We start from the raw sequence: 22985 nt of genomic DNA, 5'->3' as shown, positions 1-22985 counted from the left end.
GTCTCCCCCACCCACCCACGACCGTCAGCATGCATGAAAGGCAGCCCCTGCACGCCAGAAAATGCGCACTCAATCCGGTATTCCCATTGGCCACGGAAATCTATTCTAAGCGCCCGACTACACCTACATATGCGAATCAGCGCACAGTCACCCCATCACACTAGTAATCACGAGCCATCACGGAGCCACTATATTGGCTTGATCCAGGATCAGATATCTCCTTCGCAGTCCGACTCGTCACCTGAAGTGAATAATTCTACGCGGCCTCGTGGCTTAATGCCCGTGATGGGCGATGCAACGAAAGTCACAGACTAAGCTTGCAGCAAGGACCGATTAAAACGCCCGCATCACCCCCCGATGCTGTGACAGCCGTTCGCATTGGCCGTACACCTCTTTCGTTCACGATTCATGCAACACTTTCGGCACTTTGGTATGCCTTACTATGCTTACGAACGGACGCTGGTGGAGAGATAACGTGGCTTCATTATAGCCTCGACTGACTGCGCGTCGTCATCACTATCACTACCTAAGGAAGCATCGTACCGATGCTGAATTAGCGAATGGCTAACAAAAACATCTGCCCAGGAGAGGCTATGGGAGCTTACCCTGTGCCTGCCGGGACCGAGCACCGAGGTGGTGTGAGATACGCAGTTTGGAGCGGGAGACATCACTTGCCCTCTGCCTTGGCTATGAGCTTTGCGTCCAGACCGGTAGGCTCCCAGAGACTCTTGTCTTTCTTGTTTTGCACCCACAGGATATCGCCTTTGAGATACGCCACTGCGCCACCGCGTCCCGTCGCGCTTGCTGTGACACGGAACAGCGGTAGACCGGTCTGGTCGTGGGCTTCGCGGAGAGGAAGGAGAAGGAGGTTCTCTTCGGCGCAGAATTCCTCTACAATGTCTTTGAAAGTCGGCTCGTCGACTTGCGGTGTGGGACGGGATGCTTGTTGGTTGACCGATTTGGAGAACTGAGACACCTCTGGAGAGGCTCCTGTGCTTTCCACCTGGGGCGCGGGCAAGTCTGTCAGTCTCGCATCTCCAAGATCCAGTGCCGTGTTGATGAGTGAGTATGCCTCGTTCCATGACGAGGCGACTGAAGGCAGATTATTGATGTCGTCCTGCAAGATCTCAGTCCTCCACCACGTAAGCCACGTCTGGACTTCCTCAAAGACCACTTCTGGGCTTGTGAGCCATTGGTGAATAATTTCGAGGAACTTGGGGAAGAATTGTGCTTTCAGCAGCTCTCCAATGACCTCGTTCGATATCAGTCCTTTCCAGGCGAACACAGCCTCGAGTGGCGCGAGATCTTGTTCAGCGGGGTTGATCTCAAAGCTGTCTCGCAGGAAGGCGGACAAGCGAGGTACCAGATGGGAGGTGAGTAGATGATCAAACTCTGCCTTTCCAAAGACCCTTTTCCATTGTTCCATCCCTGGTAGCGGACCTTTGGAAAGATCGATAGATTGCAGTGCATGTCGGATCTTGCGCTTGATCTCGGCGACCAGGCCCGATCCCTTGGGGTCCAAGTCAGCTGGTCTAAGGAAGGGCAGCCACTCGACAACCCATGTGTGTGGGCTCTTCTTGAACTTTCGCGGGTTCCACTCTTGAACAGAAGTGGAGAGTTTTGTAGTCACCTGTTCAAGCACTCTTTTCGCGATGAACGGCGGGAGAACTGGCTTCCAAACTTCTAGCAGGTGCACCATGGGCTGTGGATTTTTGACATCCCATTGTGTGATCGCTGAGCTTACTCTAGGTAGCCAATATTTGAGCATCATAGACTCATATGACGATGTGGTTCCGCGTTTTATCGTGTCTTCTTCGTCGATTGCGGTGCGACTAACCAGTGCTTCAGAGGGGTGGGTGTAGGCCTGTGACGCAACCCTTCTACTTAGGGGCTGCATGATATTCGCCATTTCAGAAAAGGCTGCCGCCACGCCTTCCAACGCACCCTCGAGCGGCTCCCAGGAAGCCACCGCTTTGGAGAAATGAGGATGTATAACGGCAATAGATTCACGGTGTAGTGGCTTGGACGGGTAAGCCGCGCGCAGGCTCTTGAGGCCTTCGCAGACCACGTCGAAAGTACCTGTACGCAGTGACTCTATCCGTGCTTGTAGGTCCTCCAGCTCGTCCATCTGCTTTTCAAGCGCTTCCAGTTCCTTCTGCAGCGCGTATTCCTGCGGAGGGATGGCTTGCGACTCTACCTGCAGCTGTTCGAATGCCTCCGAGAAGCTGTTCAGATCTCTCCGCACGCGCGCTTGTAGGGAGTTCTCGAATGGAACAATGTCAGGACCGCGGAGCGACACGCCTGAAGTAGGGGTGGAGGCGCCGGTTGTCGCGTCGATAATGGACTGTAGCGCAAGCGGCACATGCATGCCAGCTTGCTCGAGTTCGAAAACGGTCTTCTTCGGTCGTGGAGCTGAGGTTCGTGTCTCGCCCCGAGCCTTGGCCTTCCTCTTTTTCTTCTCCTCGCGCTCCTCTTCTGACGTGTCGACATACTTCTCGCCATTTTCTTCGGCCTTGCGTCGCTCTTCGCGCCTTTGCTGCTCGCTCTTTTCCGCGACGCTACCGATACCGCCCTTGGTGCCTCGGTTCACCACCTGAATAGGCTCTGAGATACCAGCGCCTTCTTTTCCCAGACCACCCTCGCCCTTGTATCCCATCTTCGCCAGCATCTTAGCACCGAAGCCAGACTTGAGCGCGGAGCCATCCTCAGCCTTTGCCCGCTTATTGGGTTGCTGGCGAAAGCTGTGTTTGCGCTTGCCACCTTCGTCCATGGTGGAGGTGTTCGTATGTGTAAATATTCGAATACGAGGGTATTATTGGCAGCCGGCAGCTGTTCGGTGCACGAGATGAGTCTGGTCGTGGGTTCGATGTGGCAGTAGGTGTCGCAATATACGGGAGTGAATCAGGCAGACATGCGCGCCACGTGATTTGTCGTGGACGGACCGTGGGCGAGGTGGGAGTGTTGTCGCAAAATGATGTTCAGTCGCGAGTTCTGGGTGACAGCGCCAAGAACCGTTAGGTCTGGGTCGCTCCTGCCGTAACGTGCTGGGTGCTATTCTTGGAAAGGATCGGGGTCGATCACCCTCCACCCATGTCCGGTTCGGTGCAACAATCACACCAAAAGTCTCCTTTACCAGAGTCGCACCGCAGTCAAGTAGAGACTCTCTCACCTCTGCGGCGGCCTTCTACTGCCTGTCTTTGTGATGACTTCCCCCAAGACTGACCGCGACCTCCGTCATCCGGTGCCCGATCTCCAATCGCTGCAAGGGGCATATGTGGGCAACATCGAACGCCTGGAAGAACATGCCGAACGCATGAGCGAGTCCGGATCAGACCTGCAGGAGGAGATTCGGAAGACATACTCGGAACTAAAGCTGACTGACAGCCGGCGATCATCCCTCCAGACAACCGACCTCGAGCCTACGAGACAGGCCAGCACCCGAAGTCGCGGCGTTTCGATAGGCTCCCACACCAATTCAATCGTAGACCTCAACGGAAATGCACGATGGGGCGGATACTCTCCGGGCGGTTACATAACCTCTCCTGCAGGGTCTCTGCGCTCAGGGACAGGCAACTGGTCGAAACCCTCGACTTCGGTCCAGCGCCAGCGCTCGGAATCAAAGGCATCGCGTCTCGGACAGATTGTACACCCGGAGGAAGTCGAGGAGGAACACAATGAAGAGCGCGATTCTGCTTCGCCGCCCCAACGGAAGGTCTCGTCCTTTACACGCATATTCGATGAAGTTGCGAATGGTCTGCCGGAAGAGTTGCGCAATAGTATCCATATGGGCACCCCGCCTAGACAACCGGAGCCCGACGAGGAAGTGCAGAACCAATATGCAGACTACCGCGATTTCGTAGACCGACCGCCGACAGCAGCCTCGACCGACACCACACACCAAGCACGTACACTATGGCATGACTTTGATGGCGTTCACTGCCCAGATACTGTCGAGGAGGAACCCGAGCCGTCCCACCACAGCCACAGCCGGCATTCCTCGAATCATTCCTACATGATGAAATCCAATCCGAGCGTTCACTCAATAGGTGCACCGCCGCCGGACGATAGCATGGTCTTCTACCCGGCTCCCGTACCGAAGATGCTGAACCTACCTAAGCGCCTGTCACAATTGCCTAATATGAGTCAGCAAGCCAATCGTCGGTCACGATTGTTGGATTCCATGCAAAACGAGCATAGGAAATCCATGCCATTGCTTGGTGATAATCTGGCAGACCCGAAGCCTAACAACAGGAAGAGCCGGCAGAGTCTCATGGCGCTCCCACCGCAATTACGAGCAAGCGCCTACTTTGACAACCGAGCTGCCCCCACTCAGGAGTTTGCGGTCAAGGGAGAGTCTGCCGAGGATACGCTCGAAAGCATACTGGACGCTTCTGCACACGCTCCTGTGTCTGCATTCACTGATCATCCATTTGCTGGACACGTCGGCGACGAGGTGTACGGTGCGGAACGCAAGCGCAGGAGTTCCAAACTGCCGGATATGCCACCGACACTGGCAGAGACGCGAAGACGCAGCTCGTTCAACATACTGGATACTGACCACAACGCAAAGGGCGAGCGCCTGAAGAAGTTGAAGAAACGAAACAGCTCGGCTGACATGAATCTATTACTTGTAAAAGCAAGCGAAAGCCGGATGAGCCTCGGTGACCAATTAGAGGAGCGTGATGAGGACGCACGAGGACCGGATGGACGTGATCCCGATGCTATTCGACCTTCGTTTGAAGAACATACGGAAGACCATTATGAAGAAGGAGAAGAAGAAGAATCGAGCGAAGAGGAAGGGGAGCCAGAACCACAATATGGCGCGCCGACTACTCTTCTCGCTGAGCTTCAGCTACGCAAGGCGAAACAGCAAGGTCGAAAGATGAACTACGTGACACTGATGGAGCAGGGGTTGATTGACGGTAGACAAACCCTGCTCCAGATGAACGACGTGGCCGAAGCCGAGAAGCAACGACGAATCCGCAAAAAAGTAAACCTTGCGTGGGAAGCTCCGCCGGAAGAAGACTCGGATGACGACGTACCACTTGGTGTTCTCTACAGACCTCAACAGCAACAGCAAATGCGTCAAAAGAGTATGGGTCTTATCGAGCAGCGAGAGTTGGAGGACCGCGAACCCCTCAGTAGCCGTCGCACCAGGCTGCTCGGCATTGACCCTAATCAACGACGCACGCAGTACCTTGGAGCCTCTTCAAGCCAGCTCAACCTTCCTACCATCACAACTCCCGAACCAGACTCGGATGAGGAGCCTGGCGAGACGCTGGCTGACCGTATGCGCCGCATCAAGGAGAAGCAACAGCGTGAATCAGCGCTCGGCGATGTTCGCAAGAGCACAGTCAGCGATGATTTCGCCTCTGAGATGATGAGCAAGTTCGGTGTTCCAGAAGGCCAGGAGCAATCCAAAGACACTCCTCCAGCACCTCCACCCGCTGTCGACGACGAAGAGGAAGAAGAGACCCTCGGCCAACGTCGCGCCCGCCTGCAAGCCGAAGCCGCCTTACGAGGCGAACAAGCCCCCCAGTCCGGCCACCGACCAAATCTGCGTTCCTCCAGCAGTCTCGCCGACATCCTCTCCGCCAACCCCATCGACCCTCACAACCAAGCGCGCAAAGTCTCCAACGAAGCCCTCGTCTCGCACCTCCCCCAAGGCAGCCTCCTCCACCAAAACGAGCTAGACCAAGGGCGCAAAAAGCAACAACGTCTCACCGCAACCATGCGCGCCACATCCTACGGCTCCATGGACCCGCTCCTCAAAAACATGACCAACAACCAAAAAGACGACGACGACATCCCGCTCGGCCAGAAGATCCAAGCCTACAAGAACGCTCAGAACCCCATGATGATGGCCAACCAGCAAAGAATGAGCGCCATGCCGCCCCAGCAAGGCATGATGGGCATGCAAATACCAGGCATGATGAACGGCATGGGACAACACCAGTCCATGATGGGTATGCCCATGCAGATGGGCATGCAGCAGCCGGGCATGATGCAACAGGGTGGCATGATGGGTATGGGATCGCAGATGAATGGCATGGGCATACAGATGAACGGGATGGGTATGCAGATGCCGATGCAGATGGGCGGGATGCAGATGAACGGTATGCAAATGGGTGGGATGCAGATGGGCGGGATGGGAATGGGTGGCATGCAGATGCCGATGGGCATGAATGGCATGATGCATGGGGGCATGATGGAGCCGCCCATGGATCCCAGACAGAGGGATCAGATTGATCGGTGGATGCAGGGGGTTAGGCATTAGTTTTGTCTTTGTGCGTAGTGGGTGGGTTTGCTTGGCGTGTCGTTCGGTGTAGCGTGTTTGGTTGGTATCTGGCATTTGGCATTTCTTTGGGATAGCATTGTATAGCGTTAGAAGGGCGCGTTGGCAATATCTGCATTATCAGCGTTTTGAACAACTTTAGCATAGCAAGTAGGTAATTTCGAGAGCATATATATGGGATGACGAATGATATACGATTTGTAATTTTGCATTAAACCATTCGCTTGCATTACTACACTATACAGACTATGAAGACCAATTGTACTTGATCATCTCCATGTCAACGGCGAGTTAGGAACCTTGTCCTGCCGAAGAGGCATCGGATCTACTGGAAGCGCTTCTCAGCGGCCTTCCAGTTGATGACGTTCCAGATAGCCTTGAAGTACTCGGCCTTGCGGTTCTGGTAGTCGAGGCTGGATATCGTTAGCTGAAAGACTCACCATTGAAACTTTATGGTCAACTTACTAGTAAGCATGCTCCCAAGCATCAACACCCAGAATAGGACGGAACTGCCCGACAACCGGATCCTGGTTCGCATACGTCCTAATCTGGATAGCACCGGTCTGGGTATCCTGCACCAACCACGCCCAACCGCTTCCCTGAATCCCCGCTAGAGCAGTGTTGAACTTCTCCTTGAACGCGTCGAGGCTGCCGTAGCTGTTGTTGATAGCAGCAGACAGGGCGCCAGACGGGGGCTCGCCGCCGCCCTGGTTGGCAGGCGCGAGGTTCTCCCAGAAGAGGCTGTGGTTGATGTGGCCGCCGCCGTGGAAGTTGATCAAGGGCTGCAGGGCGATTTGCGCCTTGATGTCGTCTTTTTGCTTGGCTTCGGCGATTTGCTCGCTGAAGTTGTTGAACGAGGTTACGTAGGTGTTGTGGTGGTTCTTGTGGTGCAGCTCCATTATCTTGCCTGAGATGGACGGTTCGAGCGCGCCGTAGTCGTCTAGGGGTTGTTAGTAGCTGGCACTGATGCGTCTTTCTGGTGGGGTGGGCTCGTACATGGGAGGTCGGGCAGCGTGGCCTTGCCGCGAACGAATGTCGTGCCCGCGAGACCGGCGCGAGATGTGGTGGGAGCTGCGGCTCGGGCTGCGGAGCGCAGGGCAGATGTGCGGAGGAGTGCGGTGTTCATGATGGCTTCAATTGATGTGGTGTGTTCAATTGGGTGTGTGGTGTGTTGTTGTTGGTGTTGAGAGGTCGTGGAACTCTGGGGAAGCTTCGGATTTATTAACTGCCCATTTCGTCATATGGGAACATGCCGACCGCCGAGCTCAGAGCTCCTCCACTCCCTCACGGCCATGCGCTCCCCAGCCAATGATGACGCCTGCATGTCGCCTTACGTTCGCATGATGTATGCATCATCTGTATCAGGACATGTGCATTCTCATGTGAGAGTATCTCAAAAAGAACAGAAAGCTCCAGTGTATGCTAATGCCCCGCGAAAGCCCCGCGCGGGCGTTCTCAGACAGAAACTAGTCAATCAAGACGTGGGTGACAGCTGTGCAGTTTTTATCAATCGCGTGCCGCAAAAAAGAGACGCTTGATCCAAGTACCATAGATCTCACCCCATGTGAGGTGATTGAGGGTTGCCCTGCATTTGGAACATTACCATTACGATCGTGCTTCGCGCTCCATCGTTCTTCTAACATAATCGAGCTACCCCGCCAACGTCATCATGGCGCCAGTCAATGTCGTCCATCTGCCCAACGGCCAAAACCTTACCGTCACGCCCGTGTTTGGTGGCCTCTTCTTCAAGTCGAGCGATATTCACACGCATTCGCCGTTCCCGCCTGGCTGGACCATCGTGCTCAATTCCGAAGATGAGCCCCCTACGGACGAACAGGAACAGCAGCAGCAGGGCGAGGAGGAGCTGTTCCCACCGCGTCATGTGCATCGCTTCAAGAAGCCGACCCTGAACGGAGACCACCTCTACATATCGTCGATATCGAATCCCAGCAGTAGCGAGTTCAAGCCTGCTGCCTCACCAACCCGCCAGATCGCGATGATGTTGTGGGCGACACTGTACTGGTACTTTCACCAGCCCGAACCGACGCTCCAGGTCACGAACTCGGTTTCCAAGAATACTGCCGATGCAGGAAAGCCAAAGGGCGAATGGCGCATCAACATCAACAGGGAGGGCGTGTTCAAGGGCAAGGTCGTGCTGCCCAAGTTGGAGCGCATGGGACTCATCGCCAGCGAAGATTCGACCGTTGGGTGTGCGCAAGAGGAGTCGTCTCCTGAAGGCTGGGAGCGCATGTTTGTCAGTCGGAGGACCTTCTGGCAGCTCGACCCCAGAATATACCTGTTCACTCTCTCGCCGCTGGCCAACACAAACTCACCCTTCCCATCAGGCTCGCCGTATCCCTCGCGACCGTCCTCCCCCGCACTTGGATCTGATGCGAAGCAAGAACATCAGCTCGACCAGGTCTCACCAGGCTTGTGGTCACCGACTGCGCCAGGCCCCTTCCACTCGAGCTCGCATCTACCCACGTTCTACCCACCGCCTCCTGCGCAATACGTCTTCACGAACAACACGCGACACCCGATACGACCGAAGCCACCTCGGCAGGGCGAGATACTATATACCAGGTACATACCCAGCGTCGGACAATATCTGTCTTTCCGGGTAGCTTCCATCTCTTCGAAAGCGCTCCGACACCAGGGCCCGGTCTCCAGCCATGCGCCCAGTCCAAACGGCATGTCAGACCCGGAATATCTACACAAGTGGATGAACGACCCCCGTGTGTCGCATTTCTGGGGAGAAGCGGGTCCGCAGTCCCACCAGGAGCAGTTCCTCAAGAACGGTCTACAATCGAAAAACTCGTTTCCGGTCATGGGATGCTGGGACGGGAAGCCGTTTGGTTACTTCGAGTTATACTGGGTCAAGGAGGACAATCTCGGGAAATACCTGCCCATCGTCAGTGATTACGACCGGGGCTTCCACTGCCTGGTCGGAGAGCAGGAGTTTAGGGGAGCGCATAGGGTCAAGATCTGGTTGAGTGCGTTAGTGCACTACTGTTGGCTCGCGGATAACCGGACAGAGAGGGTCATGTTGGAGCCGAGGGTCGATAACGAGAAGTAAGTATTACATCCTACACATGCAGCACAATGCTAACTGTTCAGACTGGCAAATTACCTCCAAGAAGCTGGCTTCTACAAGGAGCGCGAGATCAGCCTCCCACACAAGCAGAGCAACCTGTTCAAAATCAACCGCGACGTATGGAAGGGACCGGCGCTGTGAGCCCGCGGAGACGGAAACAAATGTGGAGTTCGTATTTGGGCAGAGCCGCATGAACCGCATGAACGGGTTACGGCTCTTGGTGGATATAGTTATGTGGAGTAAGCGCATCATGAGATACCAAGGTCTAGACTCTAGTTATGCCGTCGAACACGTCTGAACTTGACATGTCACTTGCGTGGGGGAGTATTTGGTCATTCAATTAAATACGACCGGGGAATCAACCGCCGAGGACTTGAAGGACATGTCTGAGTGAAGCGATTCGGAGATGCCTTGTAGCAAAAGATCGCTACAAGGAGCCTCAAAGCCGCCCAGAACCCCAACAACGCGCGCGGGAAAATTTCTGCTACTCCAAATCGCCATTTTCTTGTCGATCGGCCTATCTCAGGTTCCGACAGTAGGATGACAATCGACCATTGACGTGCGTTTGCAAAGGTGCGATAGTAGCTAAATGTGGGGTTTAGCGAGGGACCAAAACTTTTTGGCTACACGTGAGGACGTCATTGGTTTGTTGGGATAGAAAAAGCGTGGCCCACGACGTTGTGAATCACCGTTTGGAATTTGACCTCACGATACCCCCTCAGTCCAGCTCTATAACCCTTTGATTGTAGTGCTAGCATACGTGTTGCGAATTACTACAGGGAACGTTGGAGAGCAAACGTTGATACCGAATTCGGAAGACTATCGGGCTAATCCACAAACGAACCGTTAAAGTCATCGACCACCACATCACACTCACGCTCACACACTCCACTCATACACACGCGCAATCATGGCCGCTCAAGACGCTTCCCTCGATATCCAGTCTCGCATATCGACTATGAAGGCGCAATCTGGTGCCACCATCTTCGATGCGTACCAGACGTCTCTCACCGGCCGGTACTGCTCCCCGGAGATGTCGCAACTCTTCTCGCAGCGCAGCCGGCACTCGATATGGCGCAAGCTGTGGTTGTTCCTCGCGGAATCAGAGAAAGAGCTTGGTATTCAGAGTATCACTGATGATGCGCTTTCCCAGATGAGGGAGCATCTGACTGTTACGGATGATGATTTCGGTGTTGCCAAGGTCGAGGAGAAGAAGAGGAGACACGATGTTATGGCGCATGTACACGCTTTTGGTCAGGTTGCTCCGGCTGCTGCTGGTATTATTCATTACGGAGTATGTTTCCGTGCATGTGAAAGTCAAGATGACTCAAACTGATATCCCACAGGCAACGAGCTGCTACGTAACCGACAACGCAGAACTAATCCTCATGCGCGACGGACTGGATCTCCTCCTCCCCAAACTCGCAAAGGTCATTTCCAACCTCTCAGCCTTCGCTCTGCAGTGGAAGAGCGAGCCCACACTCGCCTACACGCATCTGCAACCCGCGCAACTCATCACCGTAGGCAAGCGCGCAGCCCAATGGGCCCAAGACCTCCTCTTCGACCTCGAAGCCATCGAGCTCGTTCGCGAAACACTCCAATTCCGGGGCGCCCAAGGCACAACCGGCACGCAAGCCTCCTTCCTCGAGATCTTCAACGGCGACAGCAAAAAGTGCGACCAGCTCAACGAGCTTCTCTGCAAAAAAGCCGGTTTCCCATCCTGCTACGCCATCTCCACGCAAACCTACACGCGCAAAGTCGACCTCCTAATCGCCAACGCCATCTGCGGGCTCGGCGCGTCCGCCCAAAAGATCACCGGCGACATCCGGCACCTCGCGGCGTGGAAAGAGCTCGAAGAGCCGTTTGAAAAAGACCAAATCGGCTCCTCAGCCATGGCATACAAGCGCAACCCCATGCGCTCCGAGCGCATCTACGCTTTATCCCGCGAACTCATGTCCAAGCCCGCCTCCTTCGCCAACACGCTCTCCGACCAATGGATGGAGCGCTCCCTCGACGACTCCGCAATCCGGCGCATGGATATCCCAGAGATGTTCCTCCTCGCCGACGCCATCCTCCTCTCTCTCGACAACGTAACCTCCGGCCTCGTCGTATACCCCAAGCGCGTCGACGCGCGCGTCCAGGAAGAACTTCCTTTCATGATCACCGAATCCATCATCATGCGTCTGGTCGCTAAAGGCGAGTCGCGCCAAGAAGCCCACGAGCAGATCCGCGTGCTGTCGCACCAGGCTGGTGCGCAGGTCAAGAACGAGGGTAAGAGCAATGATCTTGTGGATAGGATCCGCAGCACGGAGTTCTTTAAGCCGATTTGGGGCGAGTTGGATGGGATGCTGGATAGTAAGTTGTATACGGGTAGGAGCGAGGAGATTGTGGAGAAGTTTTGTGGGAAGGGGGGTGTGCTGGAGGGGAAGTTGAAGAGGTATCAGGGGTATATTGAGGGGGCTAAGGTTAGTGAGTTGAATGTTTAGATGGGGGGATTGTGGGGTGGGAGGGGAGTGGGTTTAAGGAGTTTTAGGGTAGAGAGAAAAGCAATCGACTTACGAGTATATGATCATATCTCATAGGGATGATATTACGATGGATTTTGTGATTGGATCGATATCGAGCGTGCATTATGCTAATACTGGCCCCATGTAAATGCCCATGCCCACGAAACGCCACCGCTAAAAACACCATAGATGCAGAAACAACTCCAAACAGCAAAATGGTATAGAACACCCCAAAGATGAATCCAAAAACATCACACCGTCTTCAACACTCTAGCTAGTACTTCCGCCCTCTCCGTCTCGGCAACCCAGACTCTACTCCCATTCCCACTCCCGCCGTCGTCGCACTCGGCGGAATAACCACCTTGGGCACCATCAAACCTTTTCTAGGCGTCGCATCACCCATTCCCACTCTACTCACATTCTCCTTGTCACCAGCCTTGGCAGACGAAGGTGTCTGTGGCAGGACAACCTTTTTCGGCGCCGCAAGCCGGCTCTTGCGTTGGACGCCTACCGGTGCTACGTCAAGAGAAGGGAGTTTAGTGTCTGTTGTGCTGGAGGAGAGACTGCTGTTTAGGGATGTTGATGTTGACGTAGGTGTGGGAGTAGCTGTGGGGGTAGAAGAAGAAGAGCTAGAAGAAGCAACGGCCATCTTCTTGACCTTTGTCGACTTCGGCTTCGAAGATTGTTTCTCCTGCGTCGCGGCCTTTTCTTCTTGAACAGCTTCCGGGAGAAGACTAGCAGGTGCCAGTAATCCCTTCCCAGGCGTACCGTTCGTCGTGCCCAACCCGCGTACTCTGCGTATCTTTGGTGTGGACGTCTTGCTGGTCTTTTCCTTCTTCTTCTTGGGCTCGGGGATGCAGTCTGACATGCCGAGTTCGTCTGGTGTGGCTAGCGACTCTGCGTCTGCTAGGGCGTTGGCGAGGGTCTCGGGGTTCTCCTGATAGTATGCTAGTGTTTCGTCCCAGCGGACGTTCTTGCCGACGACGAGTTCTTTGGTGGAATCGTCGAGGGGAGGGAGAGTGGAGTAATCCATGGCGAGCTTCATGAGTCGAACGGTGACGCAGAAGGCGCCTTGTTTGTTCTTGCGTGTGTTGTTGCGTGTCATGTCGGCGAGGACTTTGGCGTCGTCCTTCTTGAGTACGACGACTTCGTTTCCGTCGGCGCGGCGGATGTTGATCTTGGGTGCTGGTGCTGGGCCGATCGATGCGGGAGTGGGTAATCTTGTCTTCTTTGCTCGTGCGGAACGTCTTGAACCTTGATCGCTCTTCTCTTCTGCGGTTTCGGTCTCTGTTGTGCCGGGAGTAGGTGATAGAAGCTTTTCGTCTGGCTTGGCTAATGTGAGTGTTTGCGACAGATCCAGCGTCAATTCGGTGTGCTGCTTAGTGGGTGAGTTGGGATCCTTCTCTTCAAGCACCTTGCGGGGCGAGGCTAGGGCGTGTTTGATAATATCCGAGTCTCGTCGGTTTTGTAGAGATTCCCTCTTGTGTGTAGTGACTGCGGCCTTCTCAGCCTTGCTTGCGGCAGCACGTGTGAGGAAGTCCTTGAGGATGGCGGTGTCATCATCGATAGCGACCGTCATTGTGACATCGTCAGGTCCGGATTCAGGACGTGGTGGAGGCGGAGGCGAGTGTAGTCTGCGTGGGGCGGGCGACTGTGGTTTGCTGGGTGTGAACGAGAATGTCAATCCATCGGCGATGTCTATGGATGCTGCGGCAGGCGCGTCGGCCATGACAAGGTCCTGGGGAGGGGACTGAAGAGTCTCAAGGGATGCTGGTTCTTCCTCAGGCCGCATATCATGCTCCGTCTCTTCTTGCTCAAGCTCGTTGGACTCTGACTGAACTGTTGTAGGCGCAAGAATGTGCTCTTGAAGCGCTGCTTGATAATCCCGCAATATGTTCAGCTGCAAAGAAGCTTCCGTGAACTCGTCTCCACAGTCGACCGCTTCAGGGGAGTTGAGTAGATCTTCCTTCGGAACTGCATCTGTCGATGTGCCTAGCTCAACCTCAGATAACTCAACGTCTTCCTCGTCTTCCTCGCTAACGTCTTCGTCCAGCGCTGGTAGCGGCGAAGTCGTAGTATCTTCCAACGGCAACGCTGGGTATTGAAGCTGTGTCACCGGCTCTGGTGTCTCTGAAACCGGGTCCGCCTCTTCATCCATGGTCTCGTCTTGTTGCTTCAGAACCTCGTTTGGGATCTCAACATTTTCTTGGGGTCCTCCGCCCACGGAGATTGTTTCCCCTTGATCCGTCTCTTCTGCGACATTGCCGATCATCTCGGTGGATACAACCTCGGTCATAGCCGTCTCCGCCTCTGCTTCCAAGTTGTCGCTCAGAGGAAGCTCAGGATATTCGACCTTCTCCGGCGATGCGGTCGCGATATTCGGCTGCTCCCTTGGTGGCGAGCGGAATAGCTTCGCAAGCGTCGCGTCCTGTGTGGATTCTGCTTCTTCTTGTTCCTGGTCGTCTGCGTCTACGATCTCGTAATCGGTAGCTTCGGCCGTCGGCGCGTCCACTGCGAAAGTGAAAGTCGATGTCTCTTCGTACGTGGAAGATTTCCCCCCGAATGATTCTGTCTGTTCGATTATGTTTGTGTCTGTCTCGTTGATGCTATCCTCGCCTTCCACGGTATGAGCACGTTCTCCCTCCTCTTCACTGTCGACTTCGTCGTTTGCGCCGATAGCGGGGTCCTCGATTTGATTCGCTCTCTTTCCTACAAGTAATTAGCGAATGTCGCAGTCATGCGCGTAAGTAACGTACTTGGCAGAACGCTCTTCCTGCGGTCCCAGCGCGTCGCCTTGAACGCGCGCTTCTTGCCGCCAAGCTTGCTCGTTGATTTCTCCATAGCCTTTGGGCTCATATGCTGCCGCCTCTTTACTGGTCTCGAACGCGCGTCTCGTTCCTCCTCGTCTTCTGCCTCCTGTGGTGTGTCGTCGGCACGCGACCTGAGATTGAATCTGCGCCAGATCTTCTTCTCCTTTCCTTCGCCCACCCTCTTTACTTCTTGTTTCCTCTCCCATCCTCGCGGTATTTTGGAAACTGGCAGCGCATTTGGGTCGAGAAATGCCGCATTGGTCTCGTTCCAGGTGTTGTCGAAGGTTGTTGTGGGCGCGGCGCGCTTGCGCGGAGTGAAAACCATGACGTCGGCCGTGTATTATTACTGTAATGAATAGATCAATGGCGCGCAAACATGGGAACTGTGTCGTAGGCTCGTTAGTATGGTCGTGACGAGGGTGTCGTCTGTGTTGGCCTCCGTCGCTAGGAAGGTGCGATCGTAAACAAAGCCGGACAGGGATTAGGATGGGGCAGGCACGCTAAGGAGATTGCCGCGGCGGAAACTTTTGAATCCACCGAGTCGACGACGACGACGCCATCGCCATTCGCAGTCTGTGCAGCACCAGCACTCACGTCGCATCCAAGTCGCATTCATCCCCCGAACCGCACCTACAAGATGGTACCGAAGCCCTCAGGCACCGCCGTCCAGTCGGCCACGCACCGACCCCTCCCACCACTGCCAAAACTCCGCGTCCGCCGACCGAACAAGCCAGAGGCGAACCCATGCTTAGGAGCAATGTCATCAGTTTTGGGTATGTGAAGAGATTGGAATATATCGATTGAGGGTGCAAGACCATGTGGAATGCGATGGGGAAGGCATCACGAATCTGGGCTGACATGGCTACAGGATGCTGGGCATCTTCCGGCTACAGTGTGCAAGGCTGCGCACAGCTTGAACAGAAACTACGGCAATGCATGGATGCGCCAGTACGTCCACCTCCTATCAACTCTCAAACACGTCTAACCCTTCATAGCGAAACCCCAACCAGAAGAAGAACAACATCAACTACCACCTCTCAAGAATGTACCCCAAGATCGTCGGCCCCCACAAGCGGGACTAGACCGCCCACGCATTCCTTTGTACATTATGTATACCCTTACGACGGCCACCCGTACGAAACAGCATCATGGGGGAGTTCAAGTCGATGGATTCATCGACAGGCGTTATGGTTACCATCGTTGTATATAGACGAATCTAGGAAGAGTCGGGCATGCTATCTTGAATCCAAAACAAACATCTATCAGAGCCATTACGTACACATCAAAGCTCACGCAAGGGAGGCCTCAGACCACGACCTGGCCTTGGCCGTCAGATGTCTTAGCCTAACTGCAGGACGACCCTTCGCGTACGACCGCTCTGCTTTGTCTGTTGGCTTCATTTCCCAGACCGACTACCACTCAATGATGCAACAGCGAGCCAGCTTTACGACCACAATCTGCCGAAACAGGCAGTGCATGTAATCCCCCACGTGCATCCACGTGCAATACATCTTTGTATGTTTCATCGCAGGCCTAAAGGTCAACTGTCCGTCTCATCGCCCAATAGCTAAAGGCATTGAACTAAGGGATTACTGCAGTATTATACCCCGCTCGTCATCCCGCATAATTATGCTGTGCATCGTGCTCACTTGGGCTATATTTACCTTCTTTCGCCCAACGCCACATGCAGGCTTAGACCCACTCACTCTACACCCCACCAGTCCACCTACCAATGCGCTGCTGCGCCCCAAGCCGACCTGATCCTACACCAAACTCCATCCGGCCGCACACCAGACCTTGCCCAACCCCCTCACTGGCCCACCGCGTACACGTCTTGTCCAGGGCGGAAAATGCCCGACGTGATTGGACTGATGTAGCAAGAGGTGAAGGGTGTAATGCGACGCCTTACCTGAAGCTACCCCAGCTCACCCGCATCATCGCCAGGCGAAACCGCTTTCGATTGGATCGCCAGGGCCATGGCCCGTTTTCTACAGCCAGGGAAGCTCTGGAGCTTACCCTGCCGCAACATGTGTTGCTAGGGTGCTGGGTTCCCTCCCACATGCACTCAGCCGCGTAAGATGTTGTGGGCTTCTTATAGTCTGCTGCATTGCGTAGCGATCTTCGCCTTTTGCACCTCATACTACTCGACGTGCACGACGTTCTCTGGTGTCTGGCCGTTGTCATACTTGATTATCTGGTTCGAGGGTGATTTGTTTACTTAGTTAAAGAGCTGCGCACATGGAATCGAGATGGCGGTTACACTTCTTCTTCTTGCCTTGTTAGGATCGACTATGGTATATGCGGCTGCGTTCTCGTTACCTGAGGCTACACAGTATACTCCGACGATGGATGGTTGGAGTCCAGCACCTACGGCAGCTCCACAGTTGCCGTTCGATCTCTCCAGACGGCAGGACGGCGGAGCTAATACTTGTGGATATGTCTCTGGCTCTGGCATCTCAGGTAACCTCATCCTCCATCTACTTCTGAACCTCACTAACATCTAATAGTCAGCGCAATAACCTGCCCCAACCCAACAGATGAATGCTCTTCAAACAAGGTCTTCGGCGCACTCGGCTGCTGCCCTTCATCCCGAACGACCGAATGCAACCTAGCCACAACTTGCATCCCATCCACCGCCTTATCAGCCTCCTGCACAGACGCCGCCTGTTCAACCAACGCCTTTATCTTGGAATGCACAGAAAGCTCCGCACCAGCCTGTTATGCATACCACGTCATCTACGACAGGATAGTCCTCACGCAACACGGCTGCGCAGCCAGCGGCTTCACCAGCACCGCATACCACAGCCTGGGCATGAGTCTATCGAGCAGCGCCCCAGAAAAAGAAACAGTCTACGCTACCGTCACGAAGGACCCAGTCAACACGCCTACGTCCCAGTCCGATTCTGCCTCTTCTTCCAGCTCTTCAAAACCCAGTCTAGGCGCTATAGTAGGCGGTACCATCGGCGCATGTCTCTTCCTCTCTTTCATCGGTTTCGTCATCTTTCTCGCCTGGCGGCGGCGTAGAACCGAAGCACGGAATACCGCCCGCTCTACTGGTGCTTTTCATCAAAGAGAGTCCAGGGGTATGGTTGAGTATAACGCCATGGGCTTTCCTTCTCCAGGGTTCTCCTCGCAGGGCCTGTCGTCGCCGGGAAGCCCGAGTAGCGAGGTCGATAAGGTGTGGCAGCAGCGTGGCTCTGGTGGAGAGTGGCCGGGGATGGGGAGGGGCAGGCAGATTGAGATTGTGGAGGTTGATGGAACGAGTAGGGCTGTTGAGGCGCCTACAGCTGAGAAGTAAGGCGGTTTTAGTATTGTCTGTTGTATTCTTTGTGTAATGTTTTGTGGTTTCTTCTAGACTTCGGTCTTGTTGGATGCGTTTTTCTGTTCTTGTTTGTATTTTCTGTACGGTGTTTATGGGGATGATACCCACTCTTCAAGGTAGTTTACAGACGGGGTGGAAAGGTTGCTTGGGATGGGCTTTCAAGGCAACGAGGGTATTATTACGGCAGCATGTATTAGATAGGATGCTAGTAAAGGTTCGGTCATATATCATAAAGGCAGTTGCTCCTCAAATGCTTCAAGACTTTACCATTTCCAGACCAGATCTTACAGCTGGATAGTTGTGAAGTGCCCTGCGACGTATACCTGAGAAGTTACCATACATGGTGGACTTTCTAGACGCTGGTAAGCTTCGAGTACCGACAAGACTTCCAGGCTGTGACCTGCTAATGACGTCACTGTGTTCGAGCATTTACAGGCAGTTCAGATGCCTAGATGCGTGATAGTCATCAAAGCGGAAGAAATAGTTTTACCGCAGTCGTGATGTGTGGCTAGTCACGTCAACGGGTAGTGAAGGAGGCGGAGCTGACCCCTGACGCTGAGGCCTCGCGCTAGCTCAGGCGGAGCAGGAGCCCCGCCCCACGTCGCGGAATGGCTTGCTGTCAACGCGTTTTCCTCGGAAACAACTTGCTAATTGTTTGCAAATATGGGAATATCCTAAATGCCTCCGGATCTGACTCGCAATCGCCGTGGGTTATTTCCAATAGGTATCTCTTGCCCGACACAATTGGCTGACTTACCCGTCAAGGCACCAACGCGTTGACTGTCAACACCGACGACGCGCTACTATCAAGATGCTAGCCGACGGAAAGATCGACTCGCTAGATACGCATCTGGAGCAGTTCAAACTTAATGATCAGGCCAGGCAAAATGATCTCACAGTAGGTCAATACCGAGATGTCCTCACTATCTAGGTAATCTGCATTCCGCTAACCCCGCTCAGAACCTCCTGAGAGAGTATGGGCAACTACTCGATGACTACAAAGACCTAAAAAGAGCCTATGAACAGAAAGGCAACAGCACTATCTCTGCGCCTCCAGGTATACCTATACCAACCATAGCTGCGGCAACAACGGCTCGCAACCCATACGTTTTGGTATTAATAGACGGCAACAACTACATCGTCAGTATCGTCATGATATTACATATTTCGCGCTAACAGATCCCAGTTCAATGATGAATTTATTCGCGACAAAGAAGAGGGCGGAATGCGCGCTGCTCGTATGCTGAACGACGCCATAGAGAAATACCTCCAACAAAGCGTTTCCCAAGCCCGAACGGCTCGCATACATGTCAAGATCTACGCAGACTTGACGAATCTGTCTAAGCAACTTGCAAGGTCCAAACTCGTCGGTTTGGAAAAACGATCCTTGTCTCCTTTCTCCGCTGCATTCACCCGAGCCATCAGCCTCTTCGACTTCGTTGATGCTCTAGATGAAGAAGGCACCAAATTCAAGATCAGGGAACATTTCAAGATCGCCTCCGAAGATACTGCGTGCAGCCATATCCTGTACGCTGCCTGCCATGATCCGGCTTATCTATCTCAACTCGTGCCCTTCAGCGGTGTACGAGATAAGATTACCCTTGTCCAAGGCGCTGGATGGAACTCAGAGTTCCACCAGTTCAACTTGAATGTCACACAATTCCCGACTGTATTTAGATGGTCCGAACTTCCCGTTGCTGTACCTACAACCAAAGGCGGTCCAGCTACACTATCCAAACAAAAGGCACTAGCCGCAGTACAGAAACCAATACTCACTTCCGGAACGCCAACTCCGCGCAAAGAATCGTGGAGGCGAGACGACTCGTTCAGCATGAGCGACTCTGCATTCGGCGATCTATCCCCGGTAGAATCCAACAGTTTCTTCGAACAAGAACGAGTAGGCTGGGAAGACCGCTCCGCATACACCCAAACAGCCAAGAACCCCTCGAAACCAGAAAACAACTCGCAGCTATGCAAGTACTTCCAAAAAGGCAATTGCCGCTTCGGCAACAAATGCAACTTCCTCCACATCCCCAAGACCCACTCCGACGCAAACGGCTCCGGTCCTTCCCAGCCCCCGAGAGGGCCCTCAGGAGCTCCGTATCCGTCTCTACCCCTCTCCTCGCAACAACAGTCCTCCTCCCAAACTCCCCTCTCCGCCCTCCTCCCCGCCGCCCCAATCCCAGGCTTCGTTCCCCTAAACACATCCCATCAACGTCTCGACCCCTCCCTCCGCTTGGAAAATCTACAACGCGCGCTTCGCCAAAGCGAAACCCTGCAACACCTTCCACCTCCAACAGCGCTGCACCACTCCAAACTGTCCTTTCGATCACAGCGAACTGGAGCCTGAAGTAAGACAGGTGTTGGAGTATGTGGTCAAGTGTAATCCTTGTCCGAGGAAGGGGGCGTGTAGGAGGGGGGATTGCTTCTACGGGCATCATTGCCAGAGGGACGGGTGTAGTGAGGGGGAGGGGTGGGGGGTTAAGAAGTGTCGGTTTAAGAAGGAGATGCATTACAGTGAGCGGGATTTAAGGGTTGGAAGCTTGGTGCCCGCCGGCGAGGATATTGGTGGGAATGGGAATGGAATGGGGATGAGTGGACTGGAGGTTGGTGACGGAGAGGATTTTATGTGGTAGGCTGGCTGGAAGGGATGGCAATGTATGGGCATATATTGGGTATACGTCGCAGTGCCTTACGATGTAGCCTTGGTATGAGCTGGTCTGGACTCAAGCTCGATCTGTCTTGCACGGTGCAGACGTTACGTCTGGCGCGTGGTTGAGGGTGAATGCATATAGGAGGTCGGATAATACAAAAAACATGACCTAGTCTATCTCATAACTACGCCCCTAGAGGAGGAATCATCTTGAGATCTGCAAACTCTCCAAGCACCTCCTTGATAGCGTCGTTTGAGTCCACGAACCCATGCCAACCCATCTTCCGCGCCTTGTTCATCGTGAGATCCAATGAAGACCCCATCAGTCCTCCATCCGTAAAGCCAAAGATGCGATCAATATCCATATCTTGAAGCTTGTCTACCTTGAGACCATATTTAGTAATGATCTCCTCCCATGCCTTCTGCACCTTCTCTTGCTTTGCCCAATCCGTCAGCGTGAACCGCACGCGTAACTTCGCTGGTGGCCCGAAACCCCGCGGAGGCGGATCGTGCTTTGTAGTAATGACGGTATACGCGCTATCGTCCAGGCTGGGAGTCTCATAGCCAATGCCATACCAACCCGCATATTTCGGCCAGAAATTGCCCCACGTAAAGGTCGTACCATCCATAGTATTGAACTTTTCGTTCTTCGCCCCATCAGTCAGCACAGCCCATTGCTCCATATACGCATTCATCTTGCTACTCGACATGCACCTATTCGCTTCCCAAGCTTGCAAATCAGTCGGGAACTCAAGCTTCTCGCCTAGATGTTTCTGTACACTTGCGTAGACGCCCAGCGGAAAAACAAGGTTCATTGCTGCGTCTGGCACAGCGCCGAGGATGCCCGCCGGCATGCATACATTCCAGTCGATACCCTGCTTTTTGCAAAAGTCCCAGAGGAAGTCTTCTTGTGGGTAGTAGAAGTTGGGTTCGAGAGTGATGCGTGGTGCTGTTTCTTCCTGGGGAGTAGCTGCTGGGCCGAGATGGATGCCGTAGTTCTTTGCGCCGGTCTGGAGCATGATGCGCTTTGGCTTGATGTTGGCTATGGGGAGGGCTTCGCAGAAGTTCTTGAGGAGGGCGGCTACGGCGGGTCAGTATCAGAGCATTGGTATATGATAGATCAGCCAACACGTACTGTTCACCTTGCACATCTCCTCGGCGTCGCTCCACAAGCCACCACCCTCTTTCGGCTTGACTTGGACATACGAGTAAAAGAAAACGTAATCGGCCTTGACGCCCTTCTGCTTCAGCACGTTCGCGATATCTTCTGAGTCCTGCAGGAAGTCGAGAGGTATGTGCTCGGCATTGTTCGGCAGTCCATCGGGAATCGCGGGTGGTCGCCGTGACAAACAGTAAATCTTCGTCCATCGCTCGGGATCCTGCGCTAGCACACGCAGCATATAGTTACCAGAGATACCATTCGCACCGGTTATAATGGCTGTAAGCCCTTTCAACGACGAGGGGTATACAGGTAGGCCGTGAAAGATGCCTTTGCTTTCGACTAGCTGCTGATTGGACATTTTGAATAAAGCTGTGTAGAGGAAATGTGGTGGATAATAGGGAGGATAACGCTCGGTCGCAAAGCAGTAAAATAGATGTTATTCTCCAGATGGGGCATGTTCGACAAATTGGTGTCCACCTGTACGACCTCGGATCATGACGTATTGCGGGGAAGTGCAGCGAGATCGATCTCGATAGCAGCAGTGCCGCACAACATACGGGTGGATACATATATGACATATGCGATTCTCCAGTCGAACAGCGCATGCTTCTGTCATCGTTTTCGCGTAGTGTACGCATATTTTACTATCATCAGTAGGGCTGTCGGAATTGTGATAGCGCGTCTAGTCGCGTCGAGACAACACACTGCGTTTGATCAGTGATCTTACGAGAGAAGATAAACACTCCCAAGCTGCTGATATGGTAGCGACATGCGATATCGTGGATCAAATCCAGACATCGTCCCTCCAGTCGTAGTGGGTGGCTGGAAGATAAACGAAGCGCGTACCTAGGTACGCGTTTGGGTCGGAGCCTTAGCGCCGCGCTAAGCAGGGCTGATTGCCACGACTGCTACGCGACATTACACCTACACCTCTTGCCACAACGGCGCCAATTATTGACGCGATTGGGATCCATTTCTTGGAAGTATACATCGCAACATGTTTATCGGTGCTGTTTGATGCGGCTTGCTTCCTCGGTCCTCAGCTTCCTAACACGCACGATCCAGCCAAACGAACGTCCGCAGTTCATTGAATTTCCAAAATGGTGAACTACGGAGTCTAATATTTGGGACGACTTTTGCAC

At 53.9% G+C, this 22985-nt stretch overlaps 9 protein-coding genes across 9 annotated transcripts; 5 read left to right on the top strand and 4 right to left on the bottom strand.

Moving 5' to 3' along the window:
* Positions 1 to 667: 667 nt before the first annotated feature.
* Positions 668 to 2770, bottom strand: J4E92_009291 (uncharacterized protein; the record flags this gene model as incomplete). The annotated part of the gene is made up of 1 exon (XM_051500640.1): positions 668 to 2770. One exon carries the CDS (start codon positions 2768 to 2770, stop codon positions 668 to 670), a length of 2103 nt encoding a protein of 700 aa, XP_051349212.1.
* A 543-nt stretch (positions 2771 to 3313) lies between these two features.
* J4E92_009290 (uncharacterized protein) lies at positions 3314 to 6277 on the top strand (the record flags this gene model as incomplete). The annotated part of the gene is made up of 1 exon (XM_051500639.1): positions 3314 to 6277. One exon carries the CDS (start codon positions 3314 to 3316, stop codon positions 6275 to 6277), a length of 2964 nt encoding a protein of 987 aa, XP_051349211.1.
* A 343-nt stretch (positions 6278 to 6620) lies between these two features.
* J4E92_009289 (uncharacterized protein) lies at positions 6621 to 7421 on the bottom strand (the record flags this gene model as incomplete). Its single annotated transcript, XM_051500638.1, has 3 exons — positions 6621 to 6708; positions 6761 to 7235; positions 7292 to 7421. The coding sequence occupies 3 exons, from the start codon at positions 7419 to 7421 to the stop codon at positions 6621 to 6623; spliced, it is 693 nt and encodes a 230-aa protein (XP_051349210.1).
* Positions 7422 to 7964: 543 nt separating this feature from the next.
* Positions 7965 to 9530, top strand: J4E92_009288 (uncharacterized protein; the record flags this gene model as incomplete). Its single annotated transcript, XM_051500637.1, has 2 exons — positions 7965 to 9367; positions 9413 to 9530. 2 exons carry the CDS (start codon positions 7965 to 7967, stop codon positions 9528 to 9530), a joined length of 1521 nt encoding a protein of 506 aa, XP_051349209.1.
* Positions 9531 to 10299: 769 nt separating this feature from the next.
* On the top strand, positions 10300 to 11875 carry J4E92_009287 (uncharacterized protein; the record flags this gene model as incomplete). The annotated part of the gene is made up of 2 exons (XM_051500636.1): positions 10300 to 10683; positions 10736 to 11875. 2 exons carry the CDS (start codon positions 10300 to 10302, stop codon positions 11873 to 11875), a joined length of 1524 nt encoding a protein of 507 aa, XP_051349208.1.
* A 295-nt stretch (positions 11876 to 12170) lies between these two features.
* On the bottom strand, positions 12171 to 15031 carry J4E92_009286 (uncharacterized protein; the record flags this gene model as incomplete). Its single annotated transcript, XM_051500635.1, has 2 exons — positions 12171 to 14605; positions 14653 to 15031. The coding sequence occupies 2 exons, from the start codon at positions 15029 to 15031 to the stop codon at positions 12171 to 12173; spliced, it is 2814 nt and encodes a 937-aa protein (XP_051349207.1).
* Positions 15032 to 15343: 312 nt separating this feature from the next.
* On the top strand, positions 15344 to 15788 carry J4E92_009285 (uncharacterized protein; the record flags this gene model as incomplete). The annotated part of the gene is made up of 3 exons (XM_051500634.1): positions 15344 to 15479; positions 15575 to 15654; positions 15702 to 15788. 3 exons carry the CDS (start codon positions 15344 to 15346, stop codon positions 15786 to 15788), a joined length of 303 nt encoding a protein of 100 aa, XP_051349206.1.
* A 3051-nt stretch (positions 15789 to 18839) lies between these two features.
* Positions 18840 to 20378, top strand: J4E92_009284 (uncharacterized protein; the record flags this gene model as incomplete). Its single annotated transcript, XM_051500633.1, has 3 exons — positions 18840 to 18926; positions 18989 to 19168; positions 19215 to 20378. The coding sequence occupies 3 exons, from the start codon at positions 18840 to 18842 to the stop codon at positions 20376 to 20378; spliced, it is 1431 nt and encodes a 476-aa protein (XP_051349205.1).
* A 488-nt stretch (positions 20379 to 20866) lies between these two features.
* On the bottom strand, positions 20867 to 22201 carry J4E92_009283 (uncharacterized protein; the record flags this gene model as incomplete). The annotated part of the gene is made up of 2 exons (XM_051500632.1): positions 20867 to 21762; positions 21817 to 22201. 2 exons carry the CDS (start codon positions 22199 to 22201, stop codon positions 20867 to 20869), a joined length of 1281 nt encoding a protein of 426 aa, XP_051349204.1.
* Positions 22202 to 22985: the final 784 nt, after the last annotated feature.

The sequence above is a fragment of the Alternaria infectoria genome (genome assembly GCF_024043175.1).
Source record: "Alternaria infectoria strain BMP 0036 chromosome Unknown scaffold_22, whole genome shotgun sequence".
Classification (NCBI taxonomy): domain Eukaryota; kingdom Fungi; phylum Ascomycota; class Dothideomycetes; order Pleosporales; family Pleosporaceae; genus Alternaria; species Alternaria infectoria.
This window is presented reverse-complemented; position numbering and strand designations above follow the sequence as displayed.